Raw genomic sequence first — 27,867 nt, forward strand, 5'->3', positions numbered from 1 at the left:
GAAGAGCCTGCTGGGCCTGGCGAGAGCTTTCAAATAAACGAAATTGCTTGTACAGCTCTTGGCCAGACACTTGGTCACTTGGCCCTGACCTTAGGCACATTTTCACACAACCAGCAACACACACTCGAGCAAATCGAAAAAATCAGAGGTGGGGAAGAGAATGTATAGCTGGGCAATGACAACGGAGCTGCAAAAGGAACTACACGCCTGGTAAATGCTCTACAAAAAGGGAGTTATTTCCACAACATTTACGAGTATATATTCACCGGACATTCAAAAAAACTTTAACATGAGGCAAAAACTTTGCTAAAAGGCAGAAAACTACTGCCCCAAAGTACGCAACACTAAACCCCTGTCTCAAAAATTCTGTGGCAAGAAAACAGTTTGGGGGAAAAACCTCCATGAAGTAGTGAACCCCTAAGATAGTGTCTGTATAACTTGCATGCATAACTTCATCAACTCTCGCTCGCCCAGTGGCTCAGAAGCAAAACCAACCTCAGGCCAGGACAGGCATATGCACACATAGCACATAGCACATACTCGTAATACTCATAAAGCAGAGCTGAAATGTTGTTGGCAGGCGGCTCTGGCACCCACAGGAAAATGGCCAAGAAAAGGGCGAAGAAAAGGAGAGGGGAGAACCATTATTACATTTTTCACGCCAATAAAAACAAACACAGAAAGCAAAAGGGAACAGGGAAAAGGGAAAACTGGGTCTCGGCTCATCCACTGCCTTGGAATACTGTCCGAATGCCTGTACAATGCCGGTATTTTCCATTTTTTCTTGTTTAGGGTTTTCTTTTTGGCAATTTCCTTTTTCAGGCGTCGCCATCCGGATGGGAGTTCGATTTCGATTTGGGGACACGGCCTTTGGTCACTCACGAAAATTACTAAAATTGTATATCCGTTTCCGGTTCAAGTTGGGTCTCCCGTCCCCAACATCCTTCCTTTTTTGTTCTGCTTCCCTCAGTGCTTTTTGACAGGCATATCGAGTGTTATTTATTGGCACATGTGGCCCATGTCCTCGCACTGACCAAGTCCTTGCCAACCAGAAAATAGTTGGGACATAATTTATGGCACAGACACATCACGCATACGCCGCATTGCACACACGCTAGCCCAAGTCTGCGTGGGCTTACGAGGAGGCTGACTGGCCGAGAGAATGTCTGTTCTAAGTGAATGTAAAATAGTTACAGCCATTTTTCATTCTATCCAGTAGCCTGGACATGTAATCCTCTGCAAGCCCACAAGTCGAAGAACAGTATAACAAGTAGAACAATTGCCCAAGCAATCAACACAGGCGGCAAATCCTTGTCCAGCTTCAAGTGGCTGGAAGCAATTTCCCAAAAATGGTAACCCATTTCGAATGCATCACCAGGACCATTGTGGGGCCAAACGGGCAGTTAAGAGGTAATCATTTCCACAGTATGGAGATGGGGGCTTCCCTTAATCATTACGACAAATTGCCAGGCCAGGGCAGGCCAGAGGCAATAATGATTAATAATGAGGCAGCTGCAGTTCGTACCTCCGCAAAATGGCAAAAGTTTTGTGCGGTCGCTTGTGGCTTTATTAAAATAAATAACTACGGTTAAGGAAGTTCCGGGTAAAGGGGGACGGGGACGGGCACGACGACAACCCAAGGTAAGGCTCGACCCTAGTTGCTGTTTCCGCTTCCGTTATGAATAATAAACTTGGCGCGACTTCAACTTTATAGAGGCTCGGGCTGCGGGTCGGCGTCCGGGCCAAAGTTTGTGTAATTTGTGTAATTAAAAAGTTCTCCTGATTAACCTGACAGCTGACAAGGTCACTTAGTGGATGGAACTATCTCCCCGATAGGACAGTAACACAAATCGACAGCCAATGTAAGCCCGTGACAGTTGTACGATTATTGGGGCAAAGATATGTACGTACATCGGGTCAGATGTGTGCAACTTTGCAGCTTTTGTTGCGGGCTTACTCTGGTGGCCCATCAACCTACTGCACATTGTTTTGTTTCGCATTTTGTGTTATTTCTTGTGGCATTTCTACGTGCATTTCATTGCAAAAGTTTTTAGCTCATGTCCTGCGGAGATGTCATGTGTGGTGGACGTTGCTCCAAGGAAATCGGTGGCAAGAAAATTGTCTGTCTCTGGCTGTATACAATGATATTGTTTTACTAACAGAAAACTCTTTTCGGACCATTTGTAGATGTGTATGCCATGGCACATGTTTGGAGCAGTTTAATTGAATAAAATCATGAAAATTAGATTACAAAAAGAGATGAAGCTGGCTGCTAATCAAACCCATCCAATTGAAACTGAATCAAACTGAGGACGAAAATTTAATTGAATAAAATTCTCATCACAAATGAAAAACTCAATTCAAAGGCTAAAAACGTTGAAGTCGATTGTTTGGTTTATTTAAAGAAGAATTAATGTCAATAGCAAAAGAACCCATAACTTGGTCTATGGCATATATGAATAATATAGTTGTAAAACTAATTTATAATTGGAAGTAATAATATTTGACCAGAAGCACTGTGGAATACGTCTGTGGGCCTTTGTGGAGCATTCCCTGGCTCTGACTCTTAGAGATCACACTGTTTAAGATGTTTAATGTTTAAAGGTATCTATCTAGTTTGATCTGAGCTCAATTTAGAACAAAAATAAAAAAAGAACAAAAATTAGCTTTATCTGTTTCCAAATCTAATGTAAATACCAAGTTTTTTCCAATCTAATTGCACTGCCCATTAGTCCGTTTAATTAGCTTATAATGAACAGAGTTACACATACAGAAAAAATTTGATCAAATTGCCAGCAACTGTCAGAGACTCAACACCATGTGGAAACCCATGCCAAGCCTAATTTTAATAGCAATTCTGATTTCCCTGTGCCCTGGGAGCTGCTTGGGAGCCTACTTCAAGTTCACCAACGTAGAGTGCAAGGGTCTGGATCCAAAATTCGTAGAGTTCAAGGAATGCTACCTCAAAATGGTGCGCCGCAATGTGGTCGGCATGAACTTCCATTTGGCGGTGAAGACTGACAAGCCCATCGACAAGATCGAGTTCAATCTGTGCATATTCCGCAAGTCGAATGTCTATAGGCTCTTCATGGTCAATCATACCCTGGACTTTTGCTACTACATGAAGAAGCCACAACAGTATCCCCTGTTCTACATATTCCACGACTCTCTGATGAGCGCCACAAATGCCAATCACACCTGTCCCTATCAGGTAAGTCGTGGCTATCCTTTCTCTCACTCAGTGTATAATCCCCATCTTTTCCAACAGGAAAAGGACATCTTCCTGAAACAGATGACGCTCAGTGAGAAGGCCGTCCGGGACCTTCCACTGCCCAATGGGGAATACAAACTGACGGTGACTGTGGGCGCTTATAAGGTCTGGCGCTTGCAGGTCAGCGTTTATGGTGTGCGTGGATAGTTTTTCAATTTCAATTTTTTTCAATTATTTTCAATAAACACAGTAGATTGAAGATTATACAAAACCATTAGGGCCAACGATGTGCACCATGCGTTAAATGTAATCCATAAACTTACCGTACCCCAAAAAATCAATCAGTTTAATGTCTCATTCCGTGTGGGAAACATGAAAGATCAGCTGGTTTTTTTCAGTCTCATGCTATCCATACTGCTGCTGAAGGAGCTGGAGCCCATCGAGGGTAGGGTCTTCAAAGTCACCAAAATGGACTGCCGCACGCTGGACCCTTCGTTTGCCCACGTTAAAAACTGCAATGTTGTGCACAGTGAGCATGGTAGGGCGGCACTCTACATCCATATAACGATGCTCTATAAGGGGCCCATCGATGATATCATCGTGAGTATACGCAGCGAGCAAACCCCATTAGAGGTCTGGCTAATAAGTGTAAATACAGTTAAATTTGGGCATTTATAAAATATTGAAAAATCGACGCTTCCAATTTGTGAACGAGACCATGGACTTTTGCTCCTTTTTGCGGCAGCCATTGCAGTCCGGATTCTTCGGATTCCTAATCAACCCGTTGCTCAAGATAACCAATATCAATACAACGTGCCCCCTACAGGTAAGGTCTTGGATATCTCTTGGAGGCAATAATTACCAATATACTTACAAAAAACAGCAGCAAGACTACATTTTTAATGGTTTCCCCATCGATGAGGGCACACTCAAAGAAGTTCCCTTACCAAATGGGGTCTACATGTTGCAGTTGCGGACATCCATGCTCAAGAAGTGGAGAACTGACATAAAAGTCTATTCGACACGGGTTGAAAAGTACTAGTATTCATAAACGTTTTATTTTCTGCAGCATTTCACGAATATTAAATCTTAAAAAAAAACATGTTTATTTCATGCATAACCAACAATTTTAGTTATTCAACTTAACAAAAAATTGCACAAAAGTATTTTGTTTCAGAATCATTTGGATTTAGTTAGAACAAAATTTTTGTTTTTATAATTGTAAAATTTCAAAAATTTGCGCAACATAGAATTTCATAGCTGGGAGCAATTTTCTGGTTCCGCATGGAACTTGAATTTATCAGTATATTTACGCTGTACTGAAGAGGGTCTGACGGTATATTTCAACGATAAGTCCGCGTTCACACTGATTTACTTTCCATCATGACTAGCCACACACCTTGCCAATTTTATACATTTCATAGTATTTTTAGTATTTTCCAGTATATTTTAAGACGCGTTATGGGCTTACTCATGGTTTTTCACACTGGCGCTTCCATTGGGCTCATATGGAAAAAAAGCGCTAACATTTTTGAACATTTCCCCTTCAGGTGTCGCCTTTGATAATTACATGAACATGTAGTTAGCATGTAGCAGATGTGTAGTTATTGTGTAGTTACCATGTAAGAACATTGATTTAGCGGAAATTTTTTCTTGGCCTGTTTTGCTTAAACCTTATTTTATAAACAATCCAATAAAGAGGAGAGCTTAAGGTTGACCATTCTTGTAGGAAATTGATGTAATAATCGGATAAATGTATGTGGGCAGGGCTGAGGGTTTTATTTAGCTAGTTATATTGCACGGAATATCAAAAACGAGCAACAGTGTGACTGTTTTTTTGTTGAACTATTTTGTTTAAACCCTGTTTTAGCTAAAAAACAATAAAAGCAAGGAACAAAAACAAGCCAGTTGAGTATAAAATTGATAAATCAATGGCCTAAAATTACGTGGGCAAAACTTAAAGTTTTAGTTAGCCGACATTATTCAACGGAATATAAAAATTGAGTAATATGAACGACGCAGTCGCGATGCCTGGAACGCAGTCGCAGCAGTCGGAACTTTAGGAACAAACAAAACAAAACAAACTTTCGGAACCTCACACAGGTGTCGACCGGTCAGCCGCACGAGGGTTCTGGCTACGACTTTGCGACATTTCTTCACCGCTGCTGCAGCCCGTGCACAGTTTATTCACATTCAAGATCTATACAATTGAAACAAAATTGCAAAATCGCGACTATGTCCAGGACAGAGGTGAGTATAAAATCAGCGTTGCGACTGCGGAAACCACAAAACCCATGTCTCCACGCAGAAACGTTCCTGTCGAAGTTTTGCAAGTGCGACGATGACGGCAAAAAGCAATTTGTTTATAACTCGCAGCGCATAGGGAGCAGGTCCTGATCACCATCGATCTGGACGATCTCGGAGTTCAATGAGAGCCTGGCCGAGGCGGTGATCGACAACCGCCGACGCTATGCGGGCATCTTCAGTGATGTGATTGCCGAGCTGCTGCCCAGCTACAAGCAGCAGGAGGTGCACGCTAAGGACGCCCTGGATGTGTACATTGAGTATCGCTTGATGCAGCGCGATGACCGCAATAGCTTCCCGTCCGAGCTGATGAAGCGATTGTGAGTAGGCCCCCAAAACCTCAGTAAAGGTGAAATCTCTGATTTTATGCCATTTCCAGTGAGGTGGGCTTCAAGCCAATGTCCACGGAGAAGGCCCATTCCAGCCGGTGAGCTCGCTCTCCTTCACGCCCGTCCACGATGGTCCCTCGGGCGATTGCCACGTGAGCAAGGCCGTCGGTCGTCTGTACTTGCAGACGGTACAACTCGAATATTGGACTAAAATATAGAGTGTCACCAAATAATACCCAACTAAGAGAGACAGCGGTAGAGCAATCACGTACCCGAGGAAAAAGTCGGCTACGAACACGCCTATTCGCAGCGGAAATATGCATAAAAGAAGGGAAGAATATGGTATACTTTTGCATTGTGGCAAGTAAAACACATGACCACATTAAAATAAATCTAAATCTATACCCTCTTAGGAGTTTAAAAGCCTATTGAAGCTGGAAGTGACGAAATCGAATACTCCAGGAGAAAGGAGTTCGTCGCCAAACAGCTACAAGTAAAAGGACAGGATGTGGAAGGCGCTGGCAGCAAAGGTATCGGCTGCTCGCCTGTAGAAAAAGCGATCGGCTGTAGGTGTTAGCAATGGCAAGCCCAACGTCAACGCACAGCCTTATACGCCATCTCTCCACTAGCCGATGTATTCTACGATGAGAAGCTGAAGCAGAAATCAGGAAAAGTCCACGCTGCTGAGGAAATACACATCAAGACAACTTTACATTTAACGAAGTTCTGCCCCCGCCCACAGTGATTGGCTATAAGAGCAAGAACATGTTTGCCGTGGACAAGATCTGTGAGGGAAAAGTCTTAAGTGATGTGCCGCTTGGGCAACTACAGCGATGGCACTGTGGATCTCCATATGTGCCGCACTTACTAAATAGCAAATAGGCAGCTCAGAGTTATTTCAAAAGATTGGAGGCAATCGATATTCCTCGTTCAGCGAGTGCCAATCGGCTGCTGTATGTCTCCGGCAATCCGCACAGTGCCAAACGGAACTTCAACGAGCTGGCCAGACCCGAGTGCAAGCAAGGGATCCAGTCCTTGTTTGATACCCCAAAGGATACACACGAAGATGAAAAGCACTGTCAGTAGAAGCAGAATCAGAGGCTGTGGCTGATTGAAACTACAACTAATGTAAACATTAAGACAAACATGGCACTTCTTGTCTGTACAAATCATTTACGTTGCACACAGGCAATGCCCTTCTGCGTCGTCTGATGCGCCTTGCTGTCTGTGATAAATCTCGCATGAAGGGCGTCGAAGAGGCGAATCCCTGCACCGGCTCTCAATGAATATTGATTGCCTAGATGACTCTGTTCACTCCGATCCTAATGCAAATCACGCATTGCGTAAGTAGCACCGAACGTCTTGCCAAACACCTTTAGACAATTTTCGGTTCCCACGTCTAGGTTGCACAAGCATGTGGGCAACATTCCATCGTTCTTTGTGCGCCTGGCGGCGGTTCTGGTTTCGTCAAGCGCCATAACCAAAAGAAGAATGCAGAAAACCCAGTAGAGGAAGAGGATTAAGGACCAAGTAAGTAGTTTGGTATATTTTACTGATTGGCTAACTGAATACCACTACCAGTTGGGTAACTTTTTTTTGAACAATTGCCACCTCTGTTACTGAAGATGACGTACATGCGGGTGCGTACATGTATCCATGGCTTATGTGTCTTAGAACCATTCCCTTCATAGGAATCCTTATAAAAGTTAAAGCATTTTTATACCCGGTACTCGAAAAGTGTGCGGATATATTAGTTTTGTGTTGGATAATGATCTGTGGAATGTCCAGAAGGAATTGTTTCCAACTGCTCTGAGCGTTTCTCGATCAACCAAATTATATCAAGACTCCTGTAATATCACACAGTTACAAGCGTATTTCAAAATTTCGCTTCCATAATCGTGAAGACGGCTCGTAGAGAATTACCACATCTATTAGATCAGATCGGATCATTCTTATAGCCAAAATGAATAAATCCATTTGCTGAGACGCTTCCCATTCATTCCGACGCTTACTCATTCTCTCTCACTCTTAATCGTGCAGTGCCCGAAAGCGAGATGTAATGTTTCCTGTTGATGTGGGAAGGGAAATAGAGAGAGACAGATGAAGCGGAAGAATGGAAACGAATAGTGTTTAAAATTAAAATCAAATGGTAATTAAGTGAGAATGGGATAAACTAAGTGCAAGAGTTAACATTGGAACATAGGGAGTGGTCGTCCCCTCTCTCATGACCAGTTCAAGCTAAACTGAGATAAATCGTGGTCTGAATTGGCTGTCCTACCGAAATCCCCCCAACAAATACATTGGTCCCTTCTGGGCACCGCTAAACCAAAAGACAGAGAGCGAGATAGAAAGCATGCGGCAGTCATCGGCTCCTGTAAAATTACGTTTGAAATATATTGTATTGGTTACATAAATCATAAACTCTCATATATACATAGACACTGATCCAGTGCCGGGAATAAAAGTATAGTCGCTACTCACAGCATTCCCGCTCGTTTTTTAAAATTTAGATTACAATTTGTACTTTTCTCATAGAGACTCCCCCAAAAGATACTTTACAAATTTTTCCGAAATATTCTCCACTTAGACTGAAAGTATGCACTGATGTCGGCCGATGTGAAATTGTTTGCGGCCACTGAAACATTTAGTTGCAACTTTGAGGCATTGCTACATTGTTATACCTTTTCCGAGGGTAGGTTAAATTTGCACAGAATTTGTAATATACACAATTTACAATTTAGATCCGACCATAAGCCCCTTTGGCATCGACCTTATTGTGGGGCATAAGCCTTCAATGCACCTCTGGGGGATTCGATTCAAATTTGTCCGTCCGCGCGTCTATTTCGATGCAAACTAGTTGGAATCTGTTTCAATGTTCAAAATGATGTTCTTCCTTACAGAAATTTCCATTATTTCCTCACTCGAATGTGTCTAATTTCTCGATGGAGGGTCAGGGTCCCAGATGATAATTAACAACAGAAAGAGCCAGGCAACCGCCAGAGGGTTGGGCAATTCGCAAATCCCCAAAATTCTGATTAAGAAAATATTTCTGTATGTACTCTCTGTGGTCGCTTCCAATGCTTCCATCATTCTATGCCTCATACAAATCTGACCAATTTTATAATACCCTCGCCAGTGGGCTGTACAAAGCCATCCTCAATGTATCTTACAAGCGAGTATAGCATATACTCGTACATATTTTTGGTTTTCCCGAATTTATGTGAATTTCCCACAATAATTTATCATGGAGACAGGAGGAGATCGATTCTTAAGCCTGCCTGCAGTTAGACGACTCTTTAAATTATCCCCCAAGATTAAGAAGATTCCATGCGCAGGCGTGGCAGCATCAGAAGTCATCAGAAAGGTGTCACAAATCATTCACGCGACACGACACGACCCGACACCCTCCCCTGCGCGCCGCGCGGTGAAAGTGGAAATGATATTAAAGCAGCCGAAGATAAATACAGGGAAAAAGTAATCAGAAATTGAAACAGTTGTCTTGAAAAAATCAACCGAACTCCAAGGGTCGGGCACTGAGCACTTCCAGCGAAGCATTCAGGCGGCATGTAACACAATCCGTGCGTAACTATAACTACTTAGTACAAGGCATAGAATGTATCTAGTGCGCGGCCTGAGGTGAACAAACTCTGCTGCGCATGCGTCGCTGTTGCTGTCTTCCTCGGAACTTTGTCGTCCTCCTCCTGTTCGTTGTCATCCGATTTCAAAACATGAAAAATTAGTCCACTTCCGTCGCATAGATCCAGGCAGTCACCTCTCCTGCCCGCCTGCCTGCCTGCCTGCCTTGCCCCTAGGTTGAATGAACTGCAATTGTGTCCAATCCTGCCTGCCAGACTTGTTGCCTTTCGCTTGAGTGCATTGAACTCGGCTTGGGGTTGCGTGGTTGAGATAGTTCTTGGATGTGAGTGTGTGTACAGTCAGCAGGATATGGAAGTGGCTGTGGAGGCAGGATTTCAAAGGAACCAACTATATGTTGTAATATCTGGAATATGGCTCTTCTTGGGGAAACTTCAAAATACTCGTACTTATAGCCATTTCCCTTGGCAGTGACATGGGGCCATGGATGGCGTTGCAATTAAATGGCAACCAAGCAAGCGACACCTCTGGTTCCGCTGGCAAACTTTGGTCGCCCTCCCGCCACCGTCCTTCCTCCTGCGGGACCCCATTAGAAACGCAGAGCCCGAGCCGGCTTCGCGGGGTGCAACACAAACAGACGCGACGTCTGCTGCGGCTGCCGCGGCTGTTGCTGTGGCATGTGCGAGGGGTAAGGGGGAACGGGCGGGGGACACGGGGGGAAAACGGAATCTAACAAAAGTGATGGACCGGCGCTGACTGCACGTCCGACTCCGGGACTATTTTTAGCCGACCGCGCGACGTTGTCTCCGTCTAGTTAGTATCGGGAACACATCATCTTCTTGTTGCCGAGGGAGGCTGCTGCGACTGCGCTGCCACACCGCCTCACTGCTAGAACTGCTGCAACGGATGCAGTTGGTGCCGTGATCTGGCTTCCGAGGCGATTCAATTGCATTCCAGCGCGCGCTCGGTACGGATACGTTACGGCACACCAGAGAGACGGATACCGATACGGATACAGCCGTTCAGATCGTGTGCAGACGAATCTCCATTCGGATTAATTGTCACATTGGATTATCAGTGAAAGTGGAGAAATTCTGAATCAAAAGATAGTGCAGTTCCTAACTTCTATGGTTGTGTCTTCAAAGTGTTGTTCCAAGATTGTTCCAAAACAGTACCAAACAAAAAGTGATCCTCAACAAGCAACAACAAAGTTAACTAAAGGTTGGAGACGAAAATGTTCAAGAAACATATATGATTTGTTAATAACACATTCGACTGCAGTTCTGCTGGTTTTATTTTATTTTTATTTATTTTCCTGTGGCGAAGTGCTTTCAAATATCATAGCATACTTTTTGCATTGCGAAACATTCGTTTCGACTTCGATCTAAGAATATCGAAGAGTTCTCTTTGGTCCCTGAGGAAAATGGCAACGAAATGAGTAATGCCAATATAATGCTTCTGGGCTATAGGAATTTGGCCCGTCCCTCGCTCCCCGTATCGTGCAGTGACCACATCTCAATGCCTTTAAGTGCAAATGTCTGGAACGGCGAACCGTTGAACAAAGACATCGGCAGGACAGGACCGTGCCGTGTCGGACGAGGCAGGGCGGGGCGGGACGGGGCGGCGCATGGGGACGCTGAATTTAAATTGGAAACAAGCTGAAAAATGTCGCATGTTCGATGGTTCTCCATTACCAATCCCCCTCCACTCCCCTACCCTCGGCAGCATTTTTAAGCATTTTCCCACTCTCCGCTCATTTCACTTTCCACCCAAAAAGAACGAAGGAATACGTAAACACAAAAAAAAAGAGTGAAGACGCACAAGTTCAAGATTCTCAGAGGCAGAGAAATGTGTGCGCACACACACGCGCAGAGTACATCAAACAGGAGGTGAGGCAGTCGCTGTGCCCGGACAGAGCCTGGTTTTAAGTCCCCTCTTGTTTGGTCTCTCTTTCTCACAGCCATGACAACCAGCCTGCCATTTGCTCTGCAGTAGACTCGCCAGGACTGCCTCACCTCCGGTATGATATGCCTTGCACACACTCACACACGCGTGGAATAGCTAAAAGTAGAAACGCGCGCAGTCGAAGCAATAAACTGCAACGAAAGTAGTTTAATGCAGTTTGCTGGGGATCCTAGGCCCCCCCCCCCCCCCCTCCCCGGCCACCGTGCCTCACCGGATTCCCTTTGCTCTGCTTTGGCGCACGACAAACAACAGCAACAGCAACTGCCAGCACGTCGCGTCATTTTGGTTGCCCCTGCAACAGAACAGAACAGAACAGGCAGCGGCAGCGGCTGCGGCTGCGGCAGCCTCTCCTCCGTGCCCCGCTTCCCGGGCCGTGCACAGCAGACGCGTCACCGTCACCCGATGCAATCGTTTGGTTGATCTATTTTCGTCCTAGCCTTAGCCCCAGAGAGAGGGGATGGGATGGGATGTATAGTTTTTCGTCGCCTCGAGTAATTTGTTTGTTGCATTAGTTTGGTGGAAATTCTACACTGTGAAAAATTTAGCATTACTATTTCTTTGGGGTAGAATACAAATGGATTTTTATCGACTGCCACTTGTGGGAATGTTATTAAAAAACAGTTTTGAATGGCAAAATATTGGAACATAGTAAACCAGCGGGCAACGGCAGACATGTCGTGTGCATTACTCGGCACCCATGTGCCACTGACTCCACTGAAAAGGGCTTTCTTTTTGTTCAGTTGCAAAAATTTGTTCAGTGTAGTTTTCCCCAAATGCCGCAGACCAAACCAAAACCAAAACCAAGTTCAGGCCACCAGCCATAACAAAATCGCATTCAAACAAACTGCAAACGACGCAAAAATGTTTATTTAAGAAAACTTTGCACTGCCAGAGTCAATGTTCAAGGAGTTTTCAGCCCCGCCGTTGAGCGACCCGTACCAGCCCCAGTACCAGCCCTAGTCCCGCTCCCAACCCCAATTGCAGTCCCTTTCGCTAGTTTTCCCAATGGTGGCGCAAGCGACTTAAAAATAGTGAGCTACAGAAGAGAATCTAAGACAGCAACAATAACTAAGACAACACCTACTTGAGAGGCGGAGGATGGGTATGGGGATGAGACGGAGACGGAGTCGGAGTCGGGCCTGTATGGACTCATATGTCAAGAGTGCGACGACATTGCCCATGTAATGGCAGCACAACTATTACGAGTTCTTTGCACTACGGAAGAAGCAGACGCCAGCCATCAGCAGCAGCAGCAGCAGCAGCAGCAGAATCGTTGCAGGGGGCCACACCACACCACACCACATACTTGTACTCGTACTCGTACTCGTACTCGTAGAAGATGCGCTCACATGTGGCCATAAATGGGGGAAGTTGCGTGCATGCGTCTATCGTTCTTTTGGGGGGACACTTCCGTCTTGTGTGTGCCTGCGTGCCCCTCTCCCTCACATATGTACGTATGTACGTACGTATGGGAGATTTATGTTGAAACAATTCCACGTTCTGTTGTTGCCCTGGCATTAAGTGGCATTAAAGTTTCCCGGGCTTATCGCCTACAAGCTCGCACCTACAGATGCACAAGATCTTCGGGCATGAGTTGAGCTAAGATTTGGGCTCATTTCCGCTGGAGGTACATCTGTACATCCATACATCCACTGTGCAGTATGTGTGTGTGTCTTTTATGGAGGATCGTTAATGTCAAGTCAGCCCTCAAATTACATATGTCAAATTATGTTGAATGTGGAGCATTCTCCAGGTACAGTTGTGCCTGGATGGAAGCTGCAGCCGCTGATCAGGATCAATAACCGAAAAGTCGACCTCGGAAATAGTTTGCCTAACATAAAAACCATATTTTAATAGAATTCTTTCTCTTTACCTCCTTTTCAGCACATGGCCACCCTGCAGCAGATGCCACTGCATCACATGGAGGACGAACAGATAGATCTACCGACGCCACCGCTGCCCATTAATCCGCCACCGAAACTGCTCGCCAATGGGATTATCTACGGCTTTCGGACACGTCACTTGTCCTGCATCGAGGAGAACGACTCCGATTCGCTGGCCGGCAGCTCCATTCCCCGTGCCTACGACATGATGCAGCAGGCGGACGAGACCTTCCAGAAGCTGAACGCCAATGCAGAGCAGAGCTGCGAGGAAGAGGAGGAGGAGCAGAGCCAGTCTGGTAGCGAGGATGAGGAAGGGAACCTGGATGATACGATTGCCATGATCGATGAGTCGCGACTCTGCGATGCCGACTATCTGGATGAGCTGGTGGCCGATGAACAGCAGCAGCAGCAGCAGCAGCAGCAGGAGGAGTCCTCGGATCTAGTCGATTCGGGCAATGTAGAGGAGGACTACTGGCAGCCCAGCTTCAATCGCAACGACATCATGATGACCTCCGTCTACGGCACACTGAATGGCTCCATAGCCAGTGAAATCTCCTCGACAGCCCCGCCAGCCTACTCAGAGCTAAGCACTCCCAAAAAAGAACAACCCGAGCCTGTGTATGCCACGCCCGAGAAGCGTCGCGCCAGCAACCGCAGCTTCGACTCCACCTGCGCCTCCCTCACCAGCTCCATCTACGGCGGCTCCATGAACTCCTCCCTCGATCTAAAGTACTCCTCGCTGGTCGTCTCAGTGGGCGGCGGCAGCGGCGGCGGCGGCGACTCTGGCGGCATCAGTGCCACCAGCACACTGCGCGGCACCTCCGTCCCCCCAATGGACATCTCCATGATGTCCAGCGATGGCGTGAGTGCCCTCGACTGGAGCTCGACCAGCGTAGGACACTGCGGACACGTCTTGGACACGGACGATGCTAATCCTGAAGAGGACCTCAACGAGGAGATGTCCGCCAAGTGCCTGAGTGCAGCAGAGAGTGGTGAGTGCTTCACACACTGAATATTTGCCATAAACACCATAAAATTGTCCATCAATGACTAATTGTGAGAGAGACCCAATCCTTGGCATGATATTTATTTCTGTTTTGGCGATTTCTCTTTGTATTGTACTTCCATTTGAATGATGACCGAATGGCAATTCATCAATGCCGACCGGCTTTAAACTCATTTACAATCCTTCATTACCGGACATAGACACCGACACAGACGCAAACACAGCTACAGCTACAGCTACAGCTACAGATACAGATACAGATACTTCCCTCCTCGTACACGCCTGTACAACTGTTTTAATGACCGACTCGCAACGGACTCATTTCTTTCGGCATTAGAAAGGTAGCCCGCAAGGCGGCGGCTAGCGCTGACCCCCAGCAGCACACACTTCAACATCATCAGCATCCACAACAACATCCTCTCAGCCGAAAAACCAAACAGATTTCCACCGGGCTGGGCTGGTGGAGCGGTGGTCCATACGATTGGTACGATTCAATCGGCCGTAGAGCAAACAAAGCCATGGCAAAGGATAGTGGAGAGAGAGAGAGAAAGCCATTTCACACAGATGTTTAACAAGCCCCAGCACCAGGGTCATAAATCATCCAAGTGGATTTTATATATCTCTTATTTGGTTAGCATATGACCGGACCGTGGCCGGCAAACGAGGATCCTCGGCGACTGACTTCTCCTCGGGGTGAAAATACGCTGACATTGACAGTTTCTAATAAGAAAATTGGCCAAGATTTATGTCCCAGTCTTCTGCTGACTTCCTTCCACTTTTCATTTAAAACTAATCAATAAACTAGCACAGCGCACAACAAAAAAAATTGTTGCAACAAATTGCCAAATGATGCTGCAAAGTGCAATGTCACAGTAATTTACGTGCCACTCCAAAGTCCCCCCCACCTCCACAATCCACCATCTACCATCCACAATGCTGATGAGAATTTATGCAAGGGTTAAGTGTCAGCCTCAGCCTCAGCCCCGTCAATATTTGCATAGTGGGTTTCATCCGCTTGAATCTGTTTAGAATCATTTGGGCAACACTATTCCAAATCGTATTCGGTGTTCGATTTGGCATCAAATGATCAGACAAGGAAGCGTCTTTGGTAGCCAAATATCATCTCCATCTCTTCCGAAAGAATTGTCCCATATTCACCCTTTTCCCTGGATAGATATTCGCAAAGTTTTTCTCAATTTTCGTCCACTGTTCTGCCATGGCTGTGGAAATTCGTGGCGCGTTGCGGTGTGTGCGTGTGTGTGTGTTCGCAAAAGTGAAAAGTCATGAATCATATGCATCATGATCACACCGAACACTATGCCCGTGCCACACCAAACCATGGCAAACTAGGATGGATGATGATGATGATGAAGCTCCAGCTCCAGCTCCAACCACAGACACAACCACAGCCAGAGCCACAGCCACAGCCACAGCCAGGGGGAGCATTGAGTGCGAGTGGATGTGGATGTGGATGGGCCATAAAGTTCCATTGCTTATCGCTGGAAAACTTTTAAAAAACACTTGAGATTGCGCTGAGAACGTGCAGAGAGACCGAACCGAACCGAACCGAACCAAAGCGAAGCCTCAGAGACGCATCCGTGGAACAGGTAGAAGAGTCTCTCAGCACACACTCCACTCCGCCGCAGAGAAATGGGGAAGACGAAGACGAAGACAGGCAGTGGCAGTGGCAGACGCTTGTTGTTTGGCTGCTTGTATCTACAAATAGACTTGGAGGAGAGCTCTGACGGCCGCAAGACAAAGTCAAACAAAAGACCCAAACGGTAGTTGCCATGAATGGACCAACAACGAATCGAGAAACCGGCTGAAAACTATCTGTATCTGACGGATGCGAGAGGCCAACACTCGGACACAGTTGCCATTGCAACTTTGTAGCCCGCGGGCACAGCTGGACCCAAACGGGGGACGGGACCCGGTAACTATTTATTGGCACGGATGGATCCCAGGCTCCATCGGATCCAGATAGGAGCCTCAATAAAATCCCAGCGCACGCACTGCGTTGAATGCATTTTGTGTGTTCGATAAGCCCCGAGTCGGCGAGGAGTCGCCGACGTCGAGGATTTCCCACAATCGATGCACTTGAATTTGAATTTCGCAATTGCTCTTTCAATATTTATGAGTTGAACTCTGTAGTTACTCTTGTTCAGTGTTGCGATAATGAAAGTGCCTAGGATAGAAACCATTTACTTACTTGGTTCCTGATTAAACAGAATTTACGACAACAAAAGGATAAAAGTCCAAGAATTCAATCGAATGAGAACTGGAAGAACTAATTCCCAGAAATTTAGAGCTTACCCGCAACATTGCCAAATGTTTAAATCAGTTAGGGTTTTATTTGTAAGTGTTTCTAGATCAGCCTTAATATTTATGGTTCTCTTATCAAGTAGATTCTTGTAATTAAATGTAATTTTCTAGATTTCTCTGTGCCAAAGATTTCTACAACCGACATGTAATAGAATGGCCCCCCAATCGTTCTCCTCGTTGCCCTCTTACCATAATCAAAGCCCATTAATCAAGATTGTGTCACAGGTATGAGCTCATTTGAGCGCTTTACATGGACTCAATAACTGAGGAGGGATCTACGACCAACACGAACCCATGAAAACGAACACGAACATGTCGAGCGATTACAAACCATTATTGTTATTGCTCGAAGATTACACTACGTGAGCTGGACGCGGACGGGCGGGCCTTTGTTTCTTCTCCTTTCTACCCTAATGAGTAGATTAATTCTAATGTAATTGAAAGTTCAGTTGGGCTTTCAGCTATCGAAATGTTTCAAAACTTGGGTAACCTTCCCATTTGACTGGATAGCTACCAGAAATGGTGTTGATGGTGATTGTGGTGAAAATAGAACTCTGTTCTTTAAGGAATTTTTGATTTTGGGCTGTGATTGGGATTCCTATGACACCTGGCCCCAACAACTACTGTTACAATTCCCCTATGGAAGGAACAGATCAAATAGGACTCGTATCTTATCATATAATTTATGTAAATATTCGAAAATAATAATGTTGGGTGAAGAACCTGTGTAGAGTGTAGGCCGTAGAATAATTTCAAGGGAGTCCCGACGGCACCCTGTAGAGTGACACCATTCCACCTTCCACCTCATCCTCGGCCAATCGAAGTCTTGCCTAATCCACTCACTTTCAACCAGTCACTTATCTGCGAGGAGCCCCTGCAGAGGAGAGTCACCTACATCTGCTTGCGTCATCATTCGCTCCTCGGTCAGCCGGATGCGGTGTGTGCGGAGGGAGGTAAGGGAGAGCAAGCGATAAGCGACGCGACCAAGTCAGCACCTCAATCAGTCAAAACCCAAAAAGAACAAATACAAATACTAGAACCCAGCGTGAATGAATGCTTCCACACAAATTGAAAAAAAGAGTGATAGTGGAACTGATAAGACAGACGCAGAGACAACCAAACCAACGCACGCCGAGCGCCGAACCGAGCGCCGTGCGGAGATCGCTTATCAGCTGGAGAGCAGAAAGACAACCAGCGGGAGAGAGGAGGAACGACAACGAGAGCGCAAGCACACTCTGTGTCTTGGGTCTTGGAAAACCGGTAAATGTGCACGAGAGTTGCGCACGCTCTCAGCCCGCTGTGCGGAGAGAGTCGGACACTTGTCTGGCTTTGGTATAATATTAAAAGGTGGGGCCAGCCGAGCGAGTTCTCTCTTTTTGAGGCACCAAATTCTTTCCGCATACAGAAAGTGCAGGCGCGCATGCTTATGCGGTGTATTTACTGCCAGCAATAACAATTTATGTATTTTGATTTATATTTTGTGCATGTTAATAAGAAAAGAATCACAAAACCATCATGCTCAGAAAACCACAAGATCGAAATGTTTGCTATAAAAACATTGAATTAAAAACGAATATATATTTGGGCATAAGAAAACAAAAATAGTTTGAAGCCCATCGCTCCGCCTCGCAAAAAGTGGCCGCTCGCTGAGCTGCCCTTACCTTGCCGCAAGGTATATCTCGGCATAGTTATACCATGTGCCTGGCTTTCCGCCGCTCAGTTTCAAAACGCATTTTAAAGCTCGCGCACGCGCACCTCTCGGCCCAGCAACGGCTTTCGGCCAACCGCGATCAATCGTACGGACGGACGGGCCCGGCATCGTCGCTACTTTGGATACGGTTCTCATTTCAGAAACACATACTCGTATGTCAAATTCCCAAACAAATGTGCAAAATTGCTAAGTTAAACGGAGTTCACATGTGCCGTTGCGGCAGGTGATGAGTAATGTGGAATGCACTGAAGAAAAATGTAATAAACCCACCTGAGTATAAATACTATTGTTTGTTTCAGTGTGTGCAGTATGTGTGTGCATAATCGTCTTGGAATTCCTCTAGTTTTGTGTGAAAAGTATTTTACTGTTTATTAATTGATGACTCCTCCCCATACCGAGGGATAAGATAGTATAATAGGAAATTATTCGCGTCATGTGGCTAGCAATTACGAAATTTTATGAAATTGCTACACCTTAAGACAGTAACAGAAAAGAAAATATTACAGTAAAATTCTTTGCCAAAAATGTATGGCCAAAACAAAAAAAGAGGATCCACAGAGAACCAACTAGCCAATATAATGAGAGAAGAAGCGTAAAATGAAAAGCCAACATCTATATTTAGTGATTTATTTTATCTGCATGTATTTTTTTATTTATTTTTAAGTGCATTTAAAAAACGAAACAAACGAAAGAAAACGACTTAAAAAAAAGAACGACAAAAAGAACGTGCTACAAAAAGTGTGACAGAGAGGAGAACGAGAAAGAAGACAAGAATTTAGGCAGCAAGAAACAAGGCTAAATCAGGCGCCCGGCAGCCAGGGCAACGACTTGAAAGGATTCGCCTCACCGGCAGCAGCCAACAGGCAGCGGCAGCTGGAACTGCATCCATCTTGCAGCAACAGCAACAGCAACAGCAACAGCAACAGCTACAGCTACAGATACCGATGCTGAGATACTTGTACATGAGGCAACCAACGAACCCACAGCGAACCACAAAAGATACATGCCATGTTCCCACTAACCAACCGCTCTTCGAGTGGCAAAGGCACCAGCAACATAACCCGAAATAACAACACCAACAGCCAGACCACAAGCTTTATAATCGGCAACAGCAACAGCAACAACAACAGCAACAATCATAACAACAACAACAACCACAGCGGCAGCGGCAGCGCAAAGGATAAAGGAAATTTTGAAAATAATTGGAGCTGCAATAAAACAACCGGTCGTCGATCTGGAAGCGGGAATAGCTGCAGTTTTTTAGGTAAAGCATCTCCTTTGAAGCCCAAAAGCCACTCACTCATTTCGCTGTCATAAGTTAAGAATCATTTACCGTTAATTGTCATGTTTCGCATTGGTGGAGGTGCATCAAGGGGGTTTTTTTGTACACACAATATTTTATACGGAATAGTTGCTAGATAATGATCTTTCTAGTTTCCGGACAAGTCGACAAGTGAAGTGTGGTCAGGTACACTGTTTTGACCAAAAGAAAGCTCTGGCCCAAACAAAACCCGAGTCTGCTGTCCATTTATTTATTGTGCTCGCACTGGGAAAGCTCTTCGCAATGAACTCCGCTGGCGAGCGGTTTCTTTTGATCGCCCGAGCCTTATCTTGTGGCCATCATCTCATCTCCTTCATTGGAATGGCTTCAATTTCGCAAATCGCATTTACTCTTTTCCGCTTGCAGTACTTTTGATGTCCCCAACTGATAAAGGGTTCCCTCTTTTAGCTGAAATTTACAATGCAAATTGCATTAATTGCAATTTTCTGTTCAAATTGACTTTGCAGCGGCGGCGGCATTGCACTGTGGCTGTCGCTGTTGTCGTTGTTGTTGTTGGATTTACATTAAAATGCAAATACTTTTGCACTAATTTACATGTCGCGCCGGTTTCGTTCGTTCTCCCCCCCTCGACCCCACAAGCGCCTGAGGAGAGAGAGAGAGACAATGGAAGTCTTTTGTTGTTGCAGCAGACATGGCTTGGATGGGGGAGTGAGTGCAGGAGGATGTGTAAGTGTGAGCTTCAACCATGTGAAATGCCATAAAAATTCCAGTCTCTTCGCAGGGTTGTCCTCTTCCTCTGCTTCCTCTGCCTGCTCTGCCTCCTCCGCTCCTCTCTGCATCACTCTTCTTTTTTGCTGTCTGCTGCTTTCTGCTTCTGCTGCTGCTTTAGTTGCGCTTGCGCAATCATCGTCGAAAGCTTCTTCTTTGCTCTTTCATTGCGCATGCCAAAAAGAGAAGCCGAAAGAGACACAGCCAAGTGTATGTAGAGGGAGAGAGAGAAAGAGAGACAAAGGGACAGAGAGGGGAAGTTTGAGGGGATGTCGGCACATGCGCTTTGTTTGCCAGTCGCTGTGGTTGTTGCTGTTGCTGTTGCTGTGTTTGGGAAAGAATTCCCAGAAATATTTTACTTGGAAATTTGTTAACAGTCAAGACAAAGACAGCAGCATAGTAGGGAACATTGTTGTTGTTGTTCGACCGAGCCGGGGGCCATGGAAGTGTATCAAGTGTTTGCTGGGTAGACTCTCTTCCCCTCACCCCTCACCCCCCCACCACCACCACCGCGATTCCAAGTTGAAGGTTAAAGTTGAGCCGCTCTCAAGCCTTTCGATTGAAATGTGGAAAAAGTTTTGGTTCTGTGGCCTGGAATTTATTTGTTCGAGTGGACTTGAAGATCCTTTGTGCGGCATTAGAAACTGAATGGACGGAACTTGAACTTGATATGTTAAGACAGCTCTCAAGGATCTCTAGGAGATGGGACAAAGCATCCTGGTACACTCGTACCCACAAAAATCTAGAGGGCGATGCTAGCCAATAATCCTTTCGAGCCCAGAGCCCTATCCAATACGATTCCGTGTTAGTTCTTGACTCTTCCGTTCAACTGAAGGCTGAATCAGGGGTATTCTGGGGCATTCGAACGCTGCTTCCAATCCCATTCCCACTTCTCGGGGCAGCTGTCGAAGCACTCGTGTGCATAGTTTTAATTGCAAATTGCAAAACTGACCAGTCATAACAAGTCTAATTAAGGCGAGATGTCTGCTGGCTGCTGCCTGCTGCCTGCTGCCGATGGCAGGCAAATAACTTGCATATTTTTAGATTTAGCCGTTCGCTCCGCATTTGCATGCCGATCTCTGGGTCTGTGGGGGCTGGCTCAATGTCAGAGCGTCTGTGTCCGCGGCCACACCACGAAAATTAGAAAGGGAGATCCATGCAAAAGATGAAGAACCGCGGGCCGGAGTGGCAATGAGTTAATTTGCTGCCAAAACACACCCTCAGGCCTCATTAGGTTGCACTCTGAGTGAGATTTATAGGCAAAACTCTGAGTGGAGCGGCGCTGCTGGCGAATTAGTTGGAAATGCAAAAAATTGTCGGGTCAGCCGTAGAGGCAGGCCGCAGTGTTCAGGAGGAGGAAGAGGAGGTCGCGGTCTGGCTCTGCTTAATTGTGTGGCAGAAGCAGCACCATCTCCGCGGGTTGCCCGACTAAATGAGCGCCTAAAGTGTTGCCGCGCCAAGATTGCAACATGCCCAGGGTCGATGGGGGGGAAGCCAATCCGACTAGCCAGTACTCTGATTTCGCCGTACTAGTATTCCCAGTATTCAAGGATTCATTACTCAGAGGGTCGCTCCCATAAAGACAACGATTCGCCAACATAAAGATGTCCGCAGCTGGGGGAAAAAAATGGCTTTCGATTTGCTTTTGCATTTGCTGTGACATTTTGAATTATTTGACACTTTGCGCAAGCGAAAATCCATCTGCACCCCTTTCTCTCGCCGCGGTGTGTCTCCACATCGCCGGGGTCTTTCTTCATGCATTTTATTAACTCATTATTTTGAAATCAACTCTGCCTGGCAGGCAGGCAGACAGGCAGGCAGGCGGCAGGCAGGCAGGCAAAACGTGTTGCCGGCAGAGACACACACAAATGGACAGTTGTTGGGGCTGGTGGCTTCCGTTGCACTCTCTTCCTGCGAAACTTTTCTCTTGATTGAGTACTCTCTCCCTCTCTGGGCGATTAGCAAGCGAATATTATTCATCTGGTGACCGCAATTTGGGGACTGAAAGAATAATGCTCTTAATTGAGGCAATCAATAATTGTGGCATATCGTTAATTGACATCGATGTGCGATTCTTCTTCAAAGAACATGCACATTTCCATGACTTATAAGCCAGTAAAATAATAAAAATAATAATAATAATAATTTTAATCAAATTAGCAATAAAATCAAAAAAATTCGGTAGTCTTTGATCGGATCTTGGCATTGCATAAATTTCGTATCTAAGGTTAAGCCTCTAACACGCTTAAAGGCAACAACAAAACCAATTAATTATTTGCACATTTATGGGGATTTTCTCCCCACACCCCCAATTCTTCGTGGATTTCAAAATTGAAAGAAAAAAAACAGCAAAAACAAGGAGCTGCCAGCCACTGCGTAACAGTCTTTTTTTTTAGTGTAGATAAAAAATAAAAAAAACACCAGCAGCAGCAGAAACAACAGTTCATATCTCTCCCATCTCGTATCGGGAGTCTTTTTTGGAGTCTTTGCGAGTAACTACTGTTTGTACGAGTACGAGATGCTGCTGCTGCCGCTGCTGCCGTGAAGTTGTAGGCGTAAGACAGTTGTCCATGCATCTGTCTCTGTCTCTGTCTGCCTGTCGTGTCGGCAGCTCCCTGTGATGTGTGTGTGTGTGTGTGTGTGTGGAAAGAGACATGAACAAGTAGCCGAGGACATGGCCAGCGATCAACGAACGACATCAAACGGAGTGCCAAACGAATGGAAAACGAAAGAAACCAAAATGTACGAGTACGTACGTACTCGTATCTCTTGGAAGATATTGCGCGATCTCTGTTCAATGGATTTGCAATTACATTCATAAAAATTTAATTGGCGATGGGAGAAAACCTTGAATGGATTAAGCATATGGAGACAATGTGTTTCAAGAGGGCATGCGTACATATTTGTGTGAGGAATCGTTGGAGTTTTTGTTTTGCCTTGACATCATCCGGGGAGGACAGCTGGGGGACTGGGAGATCTACCATTACCGTATCAACCTTCGTAATCTCTTCACCAAAACTCTTCCCATCTTCCCTGCTGAAACTCTAGAAACGAAAAAGTTGCCAAAAGTCACGTTTTCCCCTCCGCACCAGAGTTAAGATCAACACTCGCGATAGATCTCATGCACTGCACAGAAATAAACGTACAAATAAAAAACCCACAAAGCAAAACGTGCAAAAAACGCTCAACGCTAACATTTGTTGACTTTTGTTTACACATGCAAATTTACCCTTTAATATTTGCACTAAAAATCCACAAACCACAAAGCCCAAACCCCAAACCCCAAAGCTCTATTTCGACTCTATTTCCCATATTATTGTTTTTTTTGGCGACGCGACAATTTGCAAAGCAAACGACTAAAATTGGAATAGTTTTCGAACATCTCGTCGGGGCTGGGGTCTGGGGAGTGGAGCGGCGAGGTGACGACGACAACAAGCAAAGCCAATTACCGTTTTTAATTATTTGTAAATATTGAAAAAGTCGACTGGACTTATTGCTTGGCGCCGCAGCTGCCACAACAACAACAACAACAGCGACAACGACAACGACAGAGGAAAAGCCTTATCGATTTGGCAAAGCAGTGCAACAGGTGCGGCCCGGCCCTCAGCGGCCAAAGTACGAACGTACCTGTACGTACCTGTACGTACATGTCGCCCCGTTATGGATATCTAATCGAAAGGTCTTCGAATTTCGCGCAACAAATACCACAGGAATGAGCAATTGTAAGCAGAATCGATCGATCTTGACAGCTCCACTCAGCTTTTGTTTTCCAGTTTTCCAGGGGATATTAAGAGAACATCGATCTGTTAATAAACTCTGTAACTTTAGAAATAAAAATGTCCATAAATCACAAACTGATCCGAATATCTTCCACTTTCATCTCAAACATCTCCGAAAAGTACTTTCTTTGTCTGCATCTATCTACTGCCACTTCATATCCGAGCCATTTCTCAGAGCCGGGCCAAGAGTCTTGCCAAAAAGGCAGATGCGTGGGCAATAAATATGAAGGGCCCTCCAAATGGAAATTGAAAACACAAAGTACTTGATGCAAAAACGAGTTGCGATTATTTTGTGAGTAATATCTGGTAGATGAACATGCGATTTGGGTGTATTCACATTCATTCATTCGTCCATTCATCCATTTATGGCTTCCCCCTTTGGCACGCTGTTTATCATTATTATTATTATTATTACGAGTATTATTTTGTTTTTACAAAGTGGGCGTGTCGAATTGCGGTAATTTATTAAGTGTTTTTCTTTCCCACTCTGTTTAATTGCCGCTCAGATGATGATTTACGAGTGTCTTTCGCTTTGTCTTTCGTCTCTCCTCTCGACTGGAAGCTCTCTGACTTTCACCTCAAGTGAAATTACGGCCTAATGACTAAACATTTCTTTTAATTAGAAGACTCATCTCTGAGAAAAAAACAGCAAAAACAACAACAACGGAACAGGAAGAGTTTCTTCAACTTATTTTCTTTGTTCTTTTTTTGTTAAGGTTTATTCATTACAAAAAATGTTGATCCGACACTTGGGGGCTCCAAAGAGATTAACATTGAGTTTTTCTGCGTTCTGCCGGGCGACGGGTCGGTCATTGACGGATGTCGAATTCTCGCATATTCTTAGAAGACATTTTCTGTGCATAAAATATTCCCAGATATATGGACTTCTTTTTTTATTTGGAGGAAGACTTTCCAAAAAACCTTTTTCGCAAACTCCAAAAAAAAAGCTTTCACAAACCCTTTTGGCCCGTTATTTTGACATTTTGTGGAAGTTTCTTGTCGAACCTTTTTTGGGGGCACGCTGAAGCTGACGCTGACGCTGACTCACCTGAAGCGTCCATCTGCCACATGCAACGATGCTGCAGCGTTGCAACACGGCGTTGCAGCGAATTAATTTATCAGCATTTACCGCTACAGTGTCAACGCCACAGAGGGGACACAGCGGAGGAGAGAAGAGAAGTTTTTGCAGCATTAAAAGGCAATAAATTTGTGGGTCCAACCAGCGGCCCGGACCGACCAACTTCCAAGAAGCTGGAGCGCAACTTGATATAGCCAAACATTTTTGAATACCCGACAATTTGTTTGTGTCTGTGGCTGTGGCTGTGTCTGAAGAAAAACCTCTGCGCCGAGAGACCAAAGTTTGATTTATGCGTTGCGATGCTCAATGGGCGATATGGAACACAAACCGAACGGAATGGAACGGAGCGGAGCGGGCCAACGGCAACTGGCCAAGGAAGTCCGTCCGTCGCCTCTGTCAAATTTCCATGGCCCAAACGACCGGGCACGACTACCAAATGCGATCGGTGGCCTGCCTGCCTGCCCGCCTGCCTGCCTGCCGGTTAAATGCAGCCAAAAACATAAATTATAGACCAGGGCTAAGACTAGAAAGAAAAAACACAACCATCAAACAAGGCCCGTTTGTTTTTGGCCCACTGTGCCCTCTGCAGCTTCTCTCTTTTCTGATGTTTACCAACACTTACCGAAAGTCCCGCGCCGCCGTCGACAAACATGCTGCCGCGTCAGTGCTGCGCCTTTGTCTCGTAAATTTTAAACATTTTTATTATAAAAGCCAGCTCTGGGTTCAGTTCCTGCCGCCGCTGCTGCTTATTTCTCACACAATGCGAATGCGAATGCGAATGTCATTTATTTGTATGCACATTTCGAAGCAGAATTTGATTAATTACGGATGTACAATACAGTATTTATAAGTACACGAGTCCACGTACCCGTGCAATACAAAAGCGGAAGAGCTGCGCTGCCCAGATTACGATTAATCGTTTCAAGCTCTATGTTTTGTGCTTTACTTTTATTTTCATAGCACAAAGCACAAGTTTTGTAAGACACGATTCCTTGATTGTAATGTTATTCTATTTATTGTTTGTCTGAAGGTTTCTGCATTATCTGGCTGCTGGCACGGCCCTGACACCACTTGTCGTGTGCTGGGCTGCTCGTAAAACGATTAAAATCTGTAAAATCTTTGAAATATGTAATCAATTGTCTAACGATTCCTCCTGCAGTGTGCCAAAGCATGAAATACCTCCCATGGCGCCCTGATAGTTTCGCATGGCATTACAAATACTCTGAATGGTCTTCCGGGGAGTGGGTAGTGGGTAGGGGGGACTAGTCACACTCAATTGCTGTCAAGTGCTTTGCAGAACCCTGCAGACTGCCATCTCAACTGGAAGTATTTGGGGTGGGGAAGGGGTGGTTATGGGTTATCCAAGCGAAATGTCAAGGCAATTAGTTCCAATCGACTGGCGCTAGATACAAATTCGTTCGTCTCTCTGTCGATCTTTAGCGATCTTTTTCTTGAATGCTCTGCCGCTCTGCCGCAAGAGGTTGTGTAAGAGAGCGAGAGAGCGAGAGAGACAGGGAGATAATGCTTTCGATGCCACATGTGTCTTTTGTTTTTATGATTCTGTGTGCTACTTAAATTTCATGGAATTGTTTGTCTGCCTTGTTTTTTTTTAATGAGCCATTAAAATGTTTGGGGAATTGTAGTACATTTTGCTCGACAAAAAAAGTTTATTTTTATTTTTATTTTAGTGGAGGTTTTATTTTTTGTGGGATATACATGAGTATATAATGGACATTATTTGATCAAAGCTAATCCCGAATGCATATATATATTAGGTATATTTATACACTCTTATGTTTAACAATTGTTTTTTTTTTCTTTTCTACTTTTAGGTAAGTCTTGGTTCCCATTTACATCTTTTGTAGAAGAAAACTTCACACTTTTGTGGGTAAATATTTGAATGGTGAAACCTTTTAGGCCAAACCCCATAATTTGGTCAACCAACAGAAGGTTAGATCATCCGCCGAGCTTCAGAGCCCACGAACGGGTATAGGAAATAGGAAGTATTCCGCCTGGAAACCACTCGCTTGTACCACATTTTGTCGCACGAACTAAACAAAAAGACGAGACTGTCTGCTGTCGAATCGCTTCATTTGCCAAATCATTAAACACAATTAGTCGTGTGTTCTCTCATAACCAGTTTAGCTGCCAAATCCTTCAACTAATTGGCTGGAAGAACAACAAAGGGAACAGAGCAGCCTACCTGTGTCTACCGCCCCAATTCATACGATAATTCAAACATCGGTTCCGAGAACAGTCGAATGTGTGGACACAATATTTCATAAATGTCTGGCTTCCTTTTGGGCTGAATTTGGCTTTGCTTTCGTTTCGTTTCGAACACACAAAATGCACAAAAAGCATAGCAGAAGATACAATTAACCTTCAGGTTCAGGTTCAGTTCGGCGGTAGAACTGAATTGTATTTTGTTTTCTGTTGTTTTTTGGTTGCGCAAATACAACGTACAGCGACAGCAACGCTGACAGCAGCAGTAACAGGCAACAGCAACAGCAACAACGACTCGACTTTGTATCTAAAATCAACAAGTTCACGACGACACAAGCAAAACCACAGAGCCACAGAGCCACAGAGCCGCAGAACCACAGAAAGATAAAAACTTTTAAGCGTCAGGCAAATA

At 45.1% G+C, this 27,867-nt stretch overlaps 3 protein-coding genes and 1 long non-coding RNA gene across 11 annotated transcripts in view; all 4 read left to right on the top strand.

Moving 5' to 3' along the window:
• The first annotated feature begins 2,711 nt into the window (after positions 1 to 2,711).
• LOC6900331 (uncharacterized) lies at positions 2,712 to 3,470 on the top strand. Its single transcript, XM_033383413.1, has 2 exons — positions 2,712 to 3,211; positions 3,269 to 3,470. The coding sequence occupies exons 1-2, from the start codon at positions 2,819 to 2,821 to the stop codon at positions 3,416 to 3,418; spliced, it is 543 nt and encodes a 180-aa protein (XP_033239304.1). The 5' UTR covers positions 2,712 to 2,818; the 3' UTR covers positions 3,419 to 3,470.
• An 83-nt stretch (positions 3,471 to 3,553) lies between these two features.
• On the top strand, positions 3,554 to 4,253 carry LOC6900330 (uncharacterized). Its single transcript, XM_033381524.1, has 2 exons — positions 3,554 to 3,811; positions 3,870 to 4,253. The coding sequence occupies exons 1-2, from the start codon at positions 3,584 to 3,586 to the stop codon at positions 4,251 to 4,253; spliced, it is 612 nt and encodes a 203-aa protein (XP_033237415.1). The 5' UTR covers positions 3,554 to 3,583.
• A 1,990-nt stretch (positions 4,254 to 6,243) lies between these two features.
• On the top strand, positions 6,244 to 7,336 carry LOC117184512 (uncharacterized). Its single transcript, XR_004469913.1, has 3 exons — positions 6,244 to 6,337; positions 6,375 to 7,187; positions 7,248 to 7,336. It is a non-coding gene; the product is annotated as an uncharacterized lncRNA (long non-coding RNA).
• A 21-nt stretch (positions 7,337 to 7,357) lies between these two features.
• rols (rolling pebbles) overlaps positions 7,358 to 27,867 on the top strand; it is a 54,199-nt gene continuing 33,689 nt past the window's right edge. For 2 of the 8 annotated variants that reach the window (XM_015188682.2, XM_015188684.2), the window contains exons 1-2: positions 18,308 to 18,582; positions 18,990 to 19,589. In XM_015188682.2, coding sequence (XP_015044168.2) covers positions 19,334 to 19,589 — 256 coding nt within the window. In that variant the 5' untranslated portion in view covers positions 18,308 to 18,582; positions 18,990 to 19,333. Of the gene's footprint in view, positions 7,375 to 10,314; positions 10,660 to 13,287; positions 14,279 to 18,307; positions 18,583 to 18,989; positions 19,590 to 27,867 lie in introns of those variants that run through there. The other 6 variants (XM_033382560.1, XM_033382561.1, XM_033382559.1 and 3 more) reach the window with 6 other exon arrangements.

The sequence above is a fragment of the Drosophila pseudoobscura genome, chromosome X, assembly GCF_009870125.1.
Source record: "Drosophila pseudoobscura strain MV-25-SWS-2005 chromosome X, UCI_Dpse_MV25, whole genome shotgun sequence".
NCBI lineage: Eukaryota > Metazoa > Arthropoda > Insecta > Diptera > Drosophilidae > Drosophila > Drosophila pseudoobscura.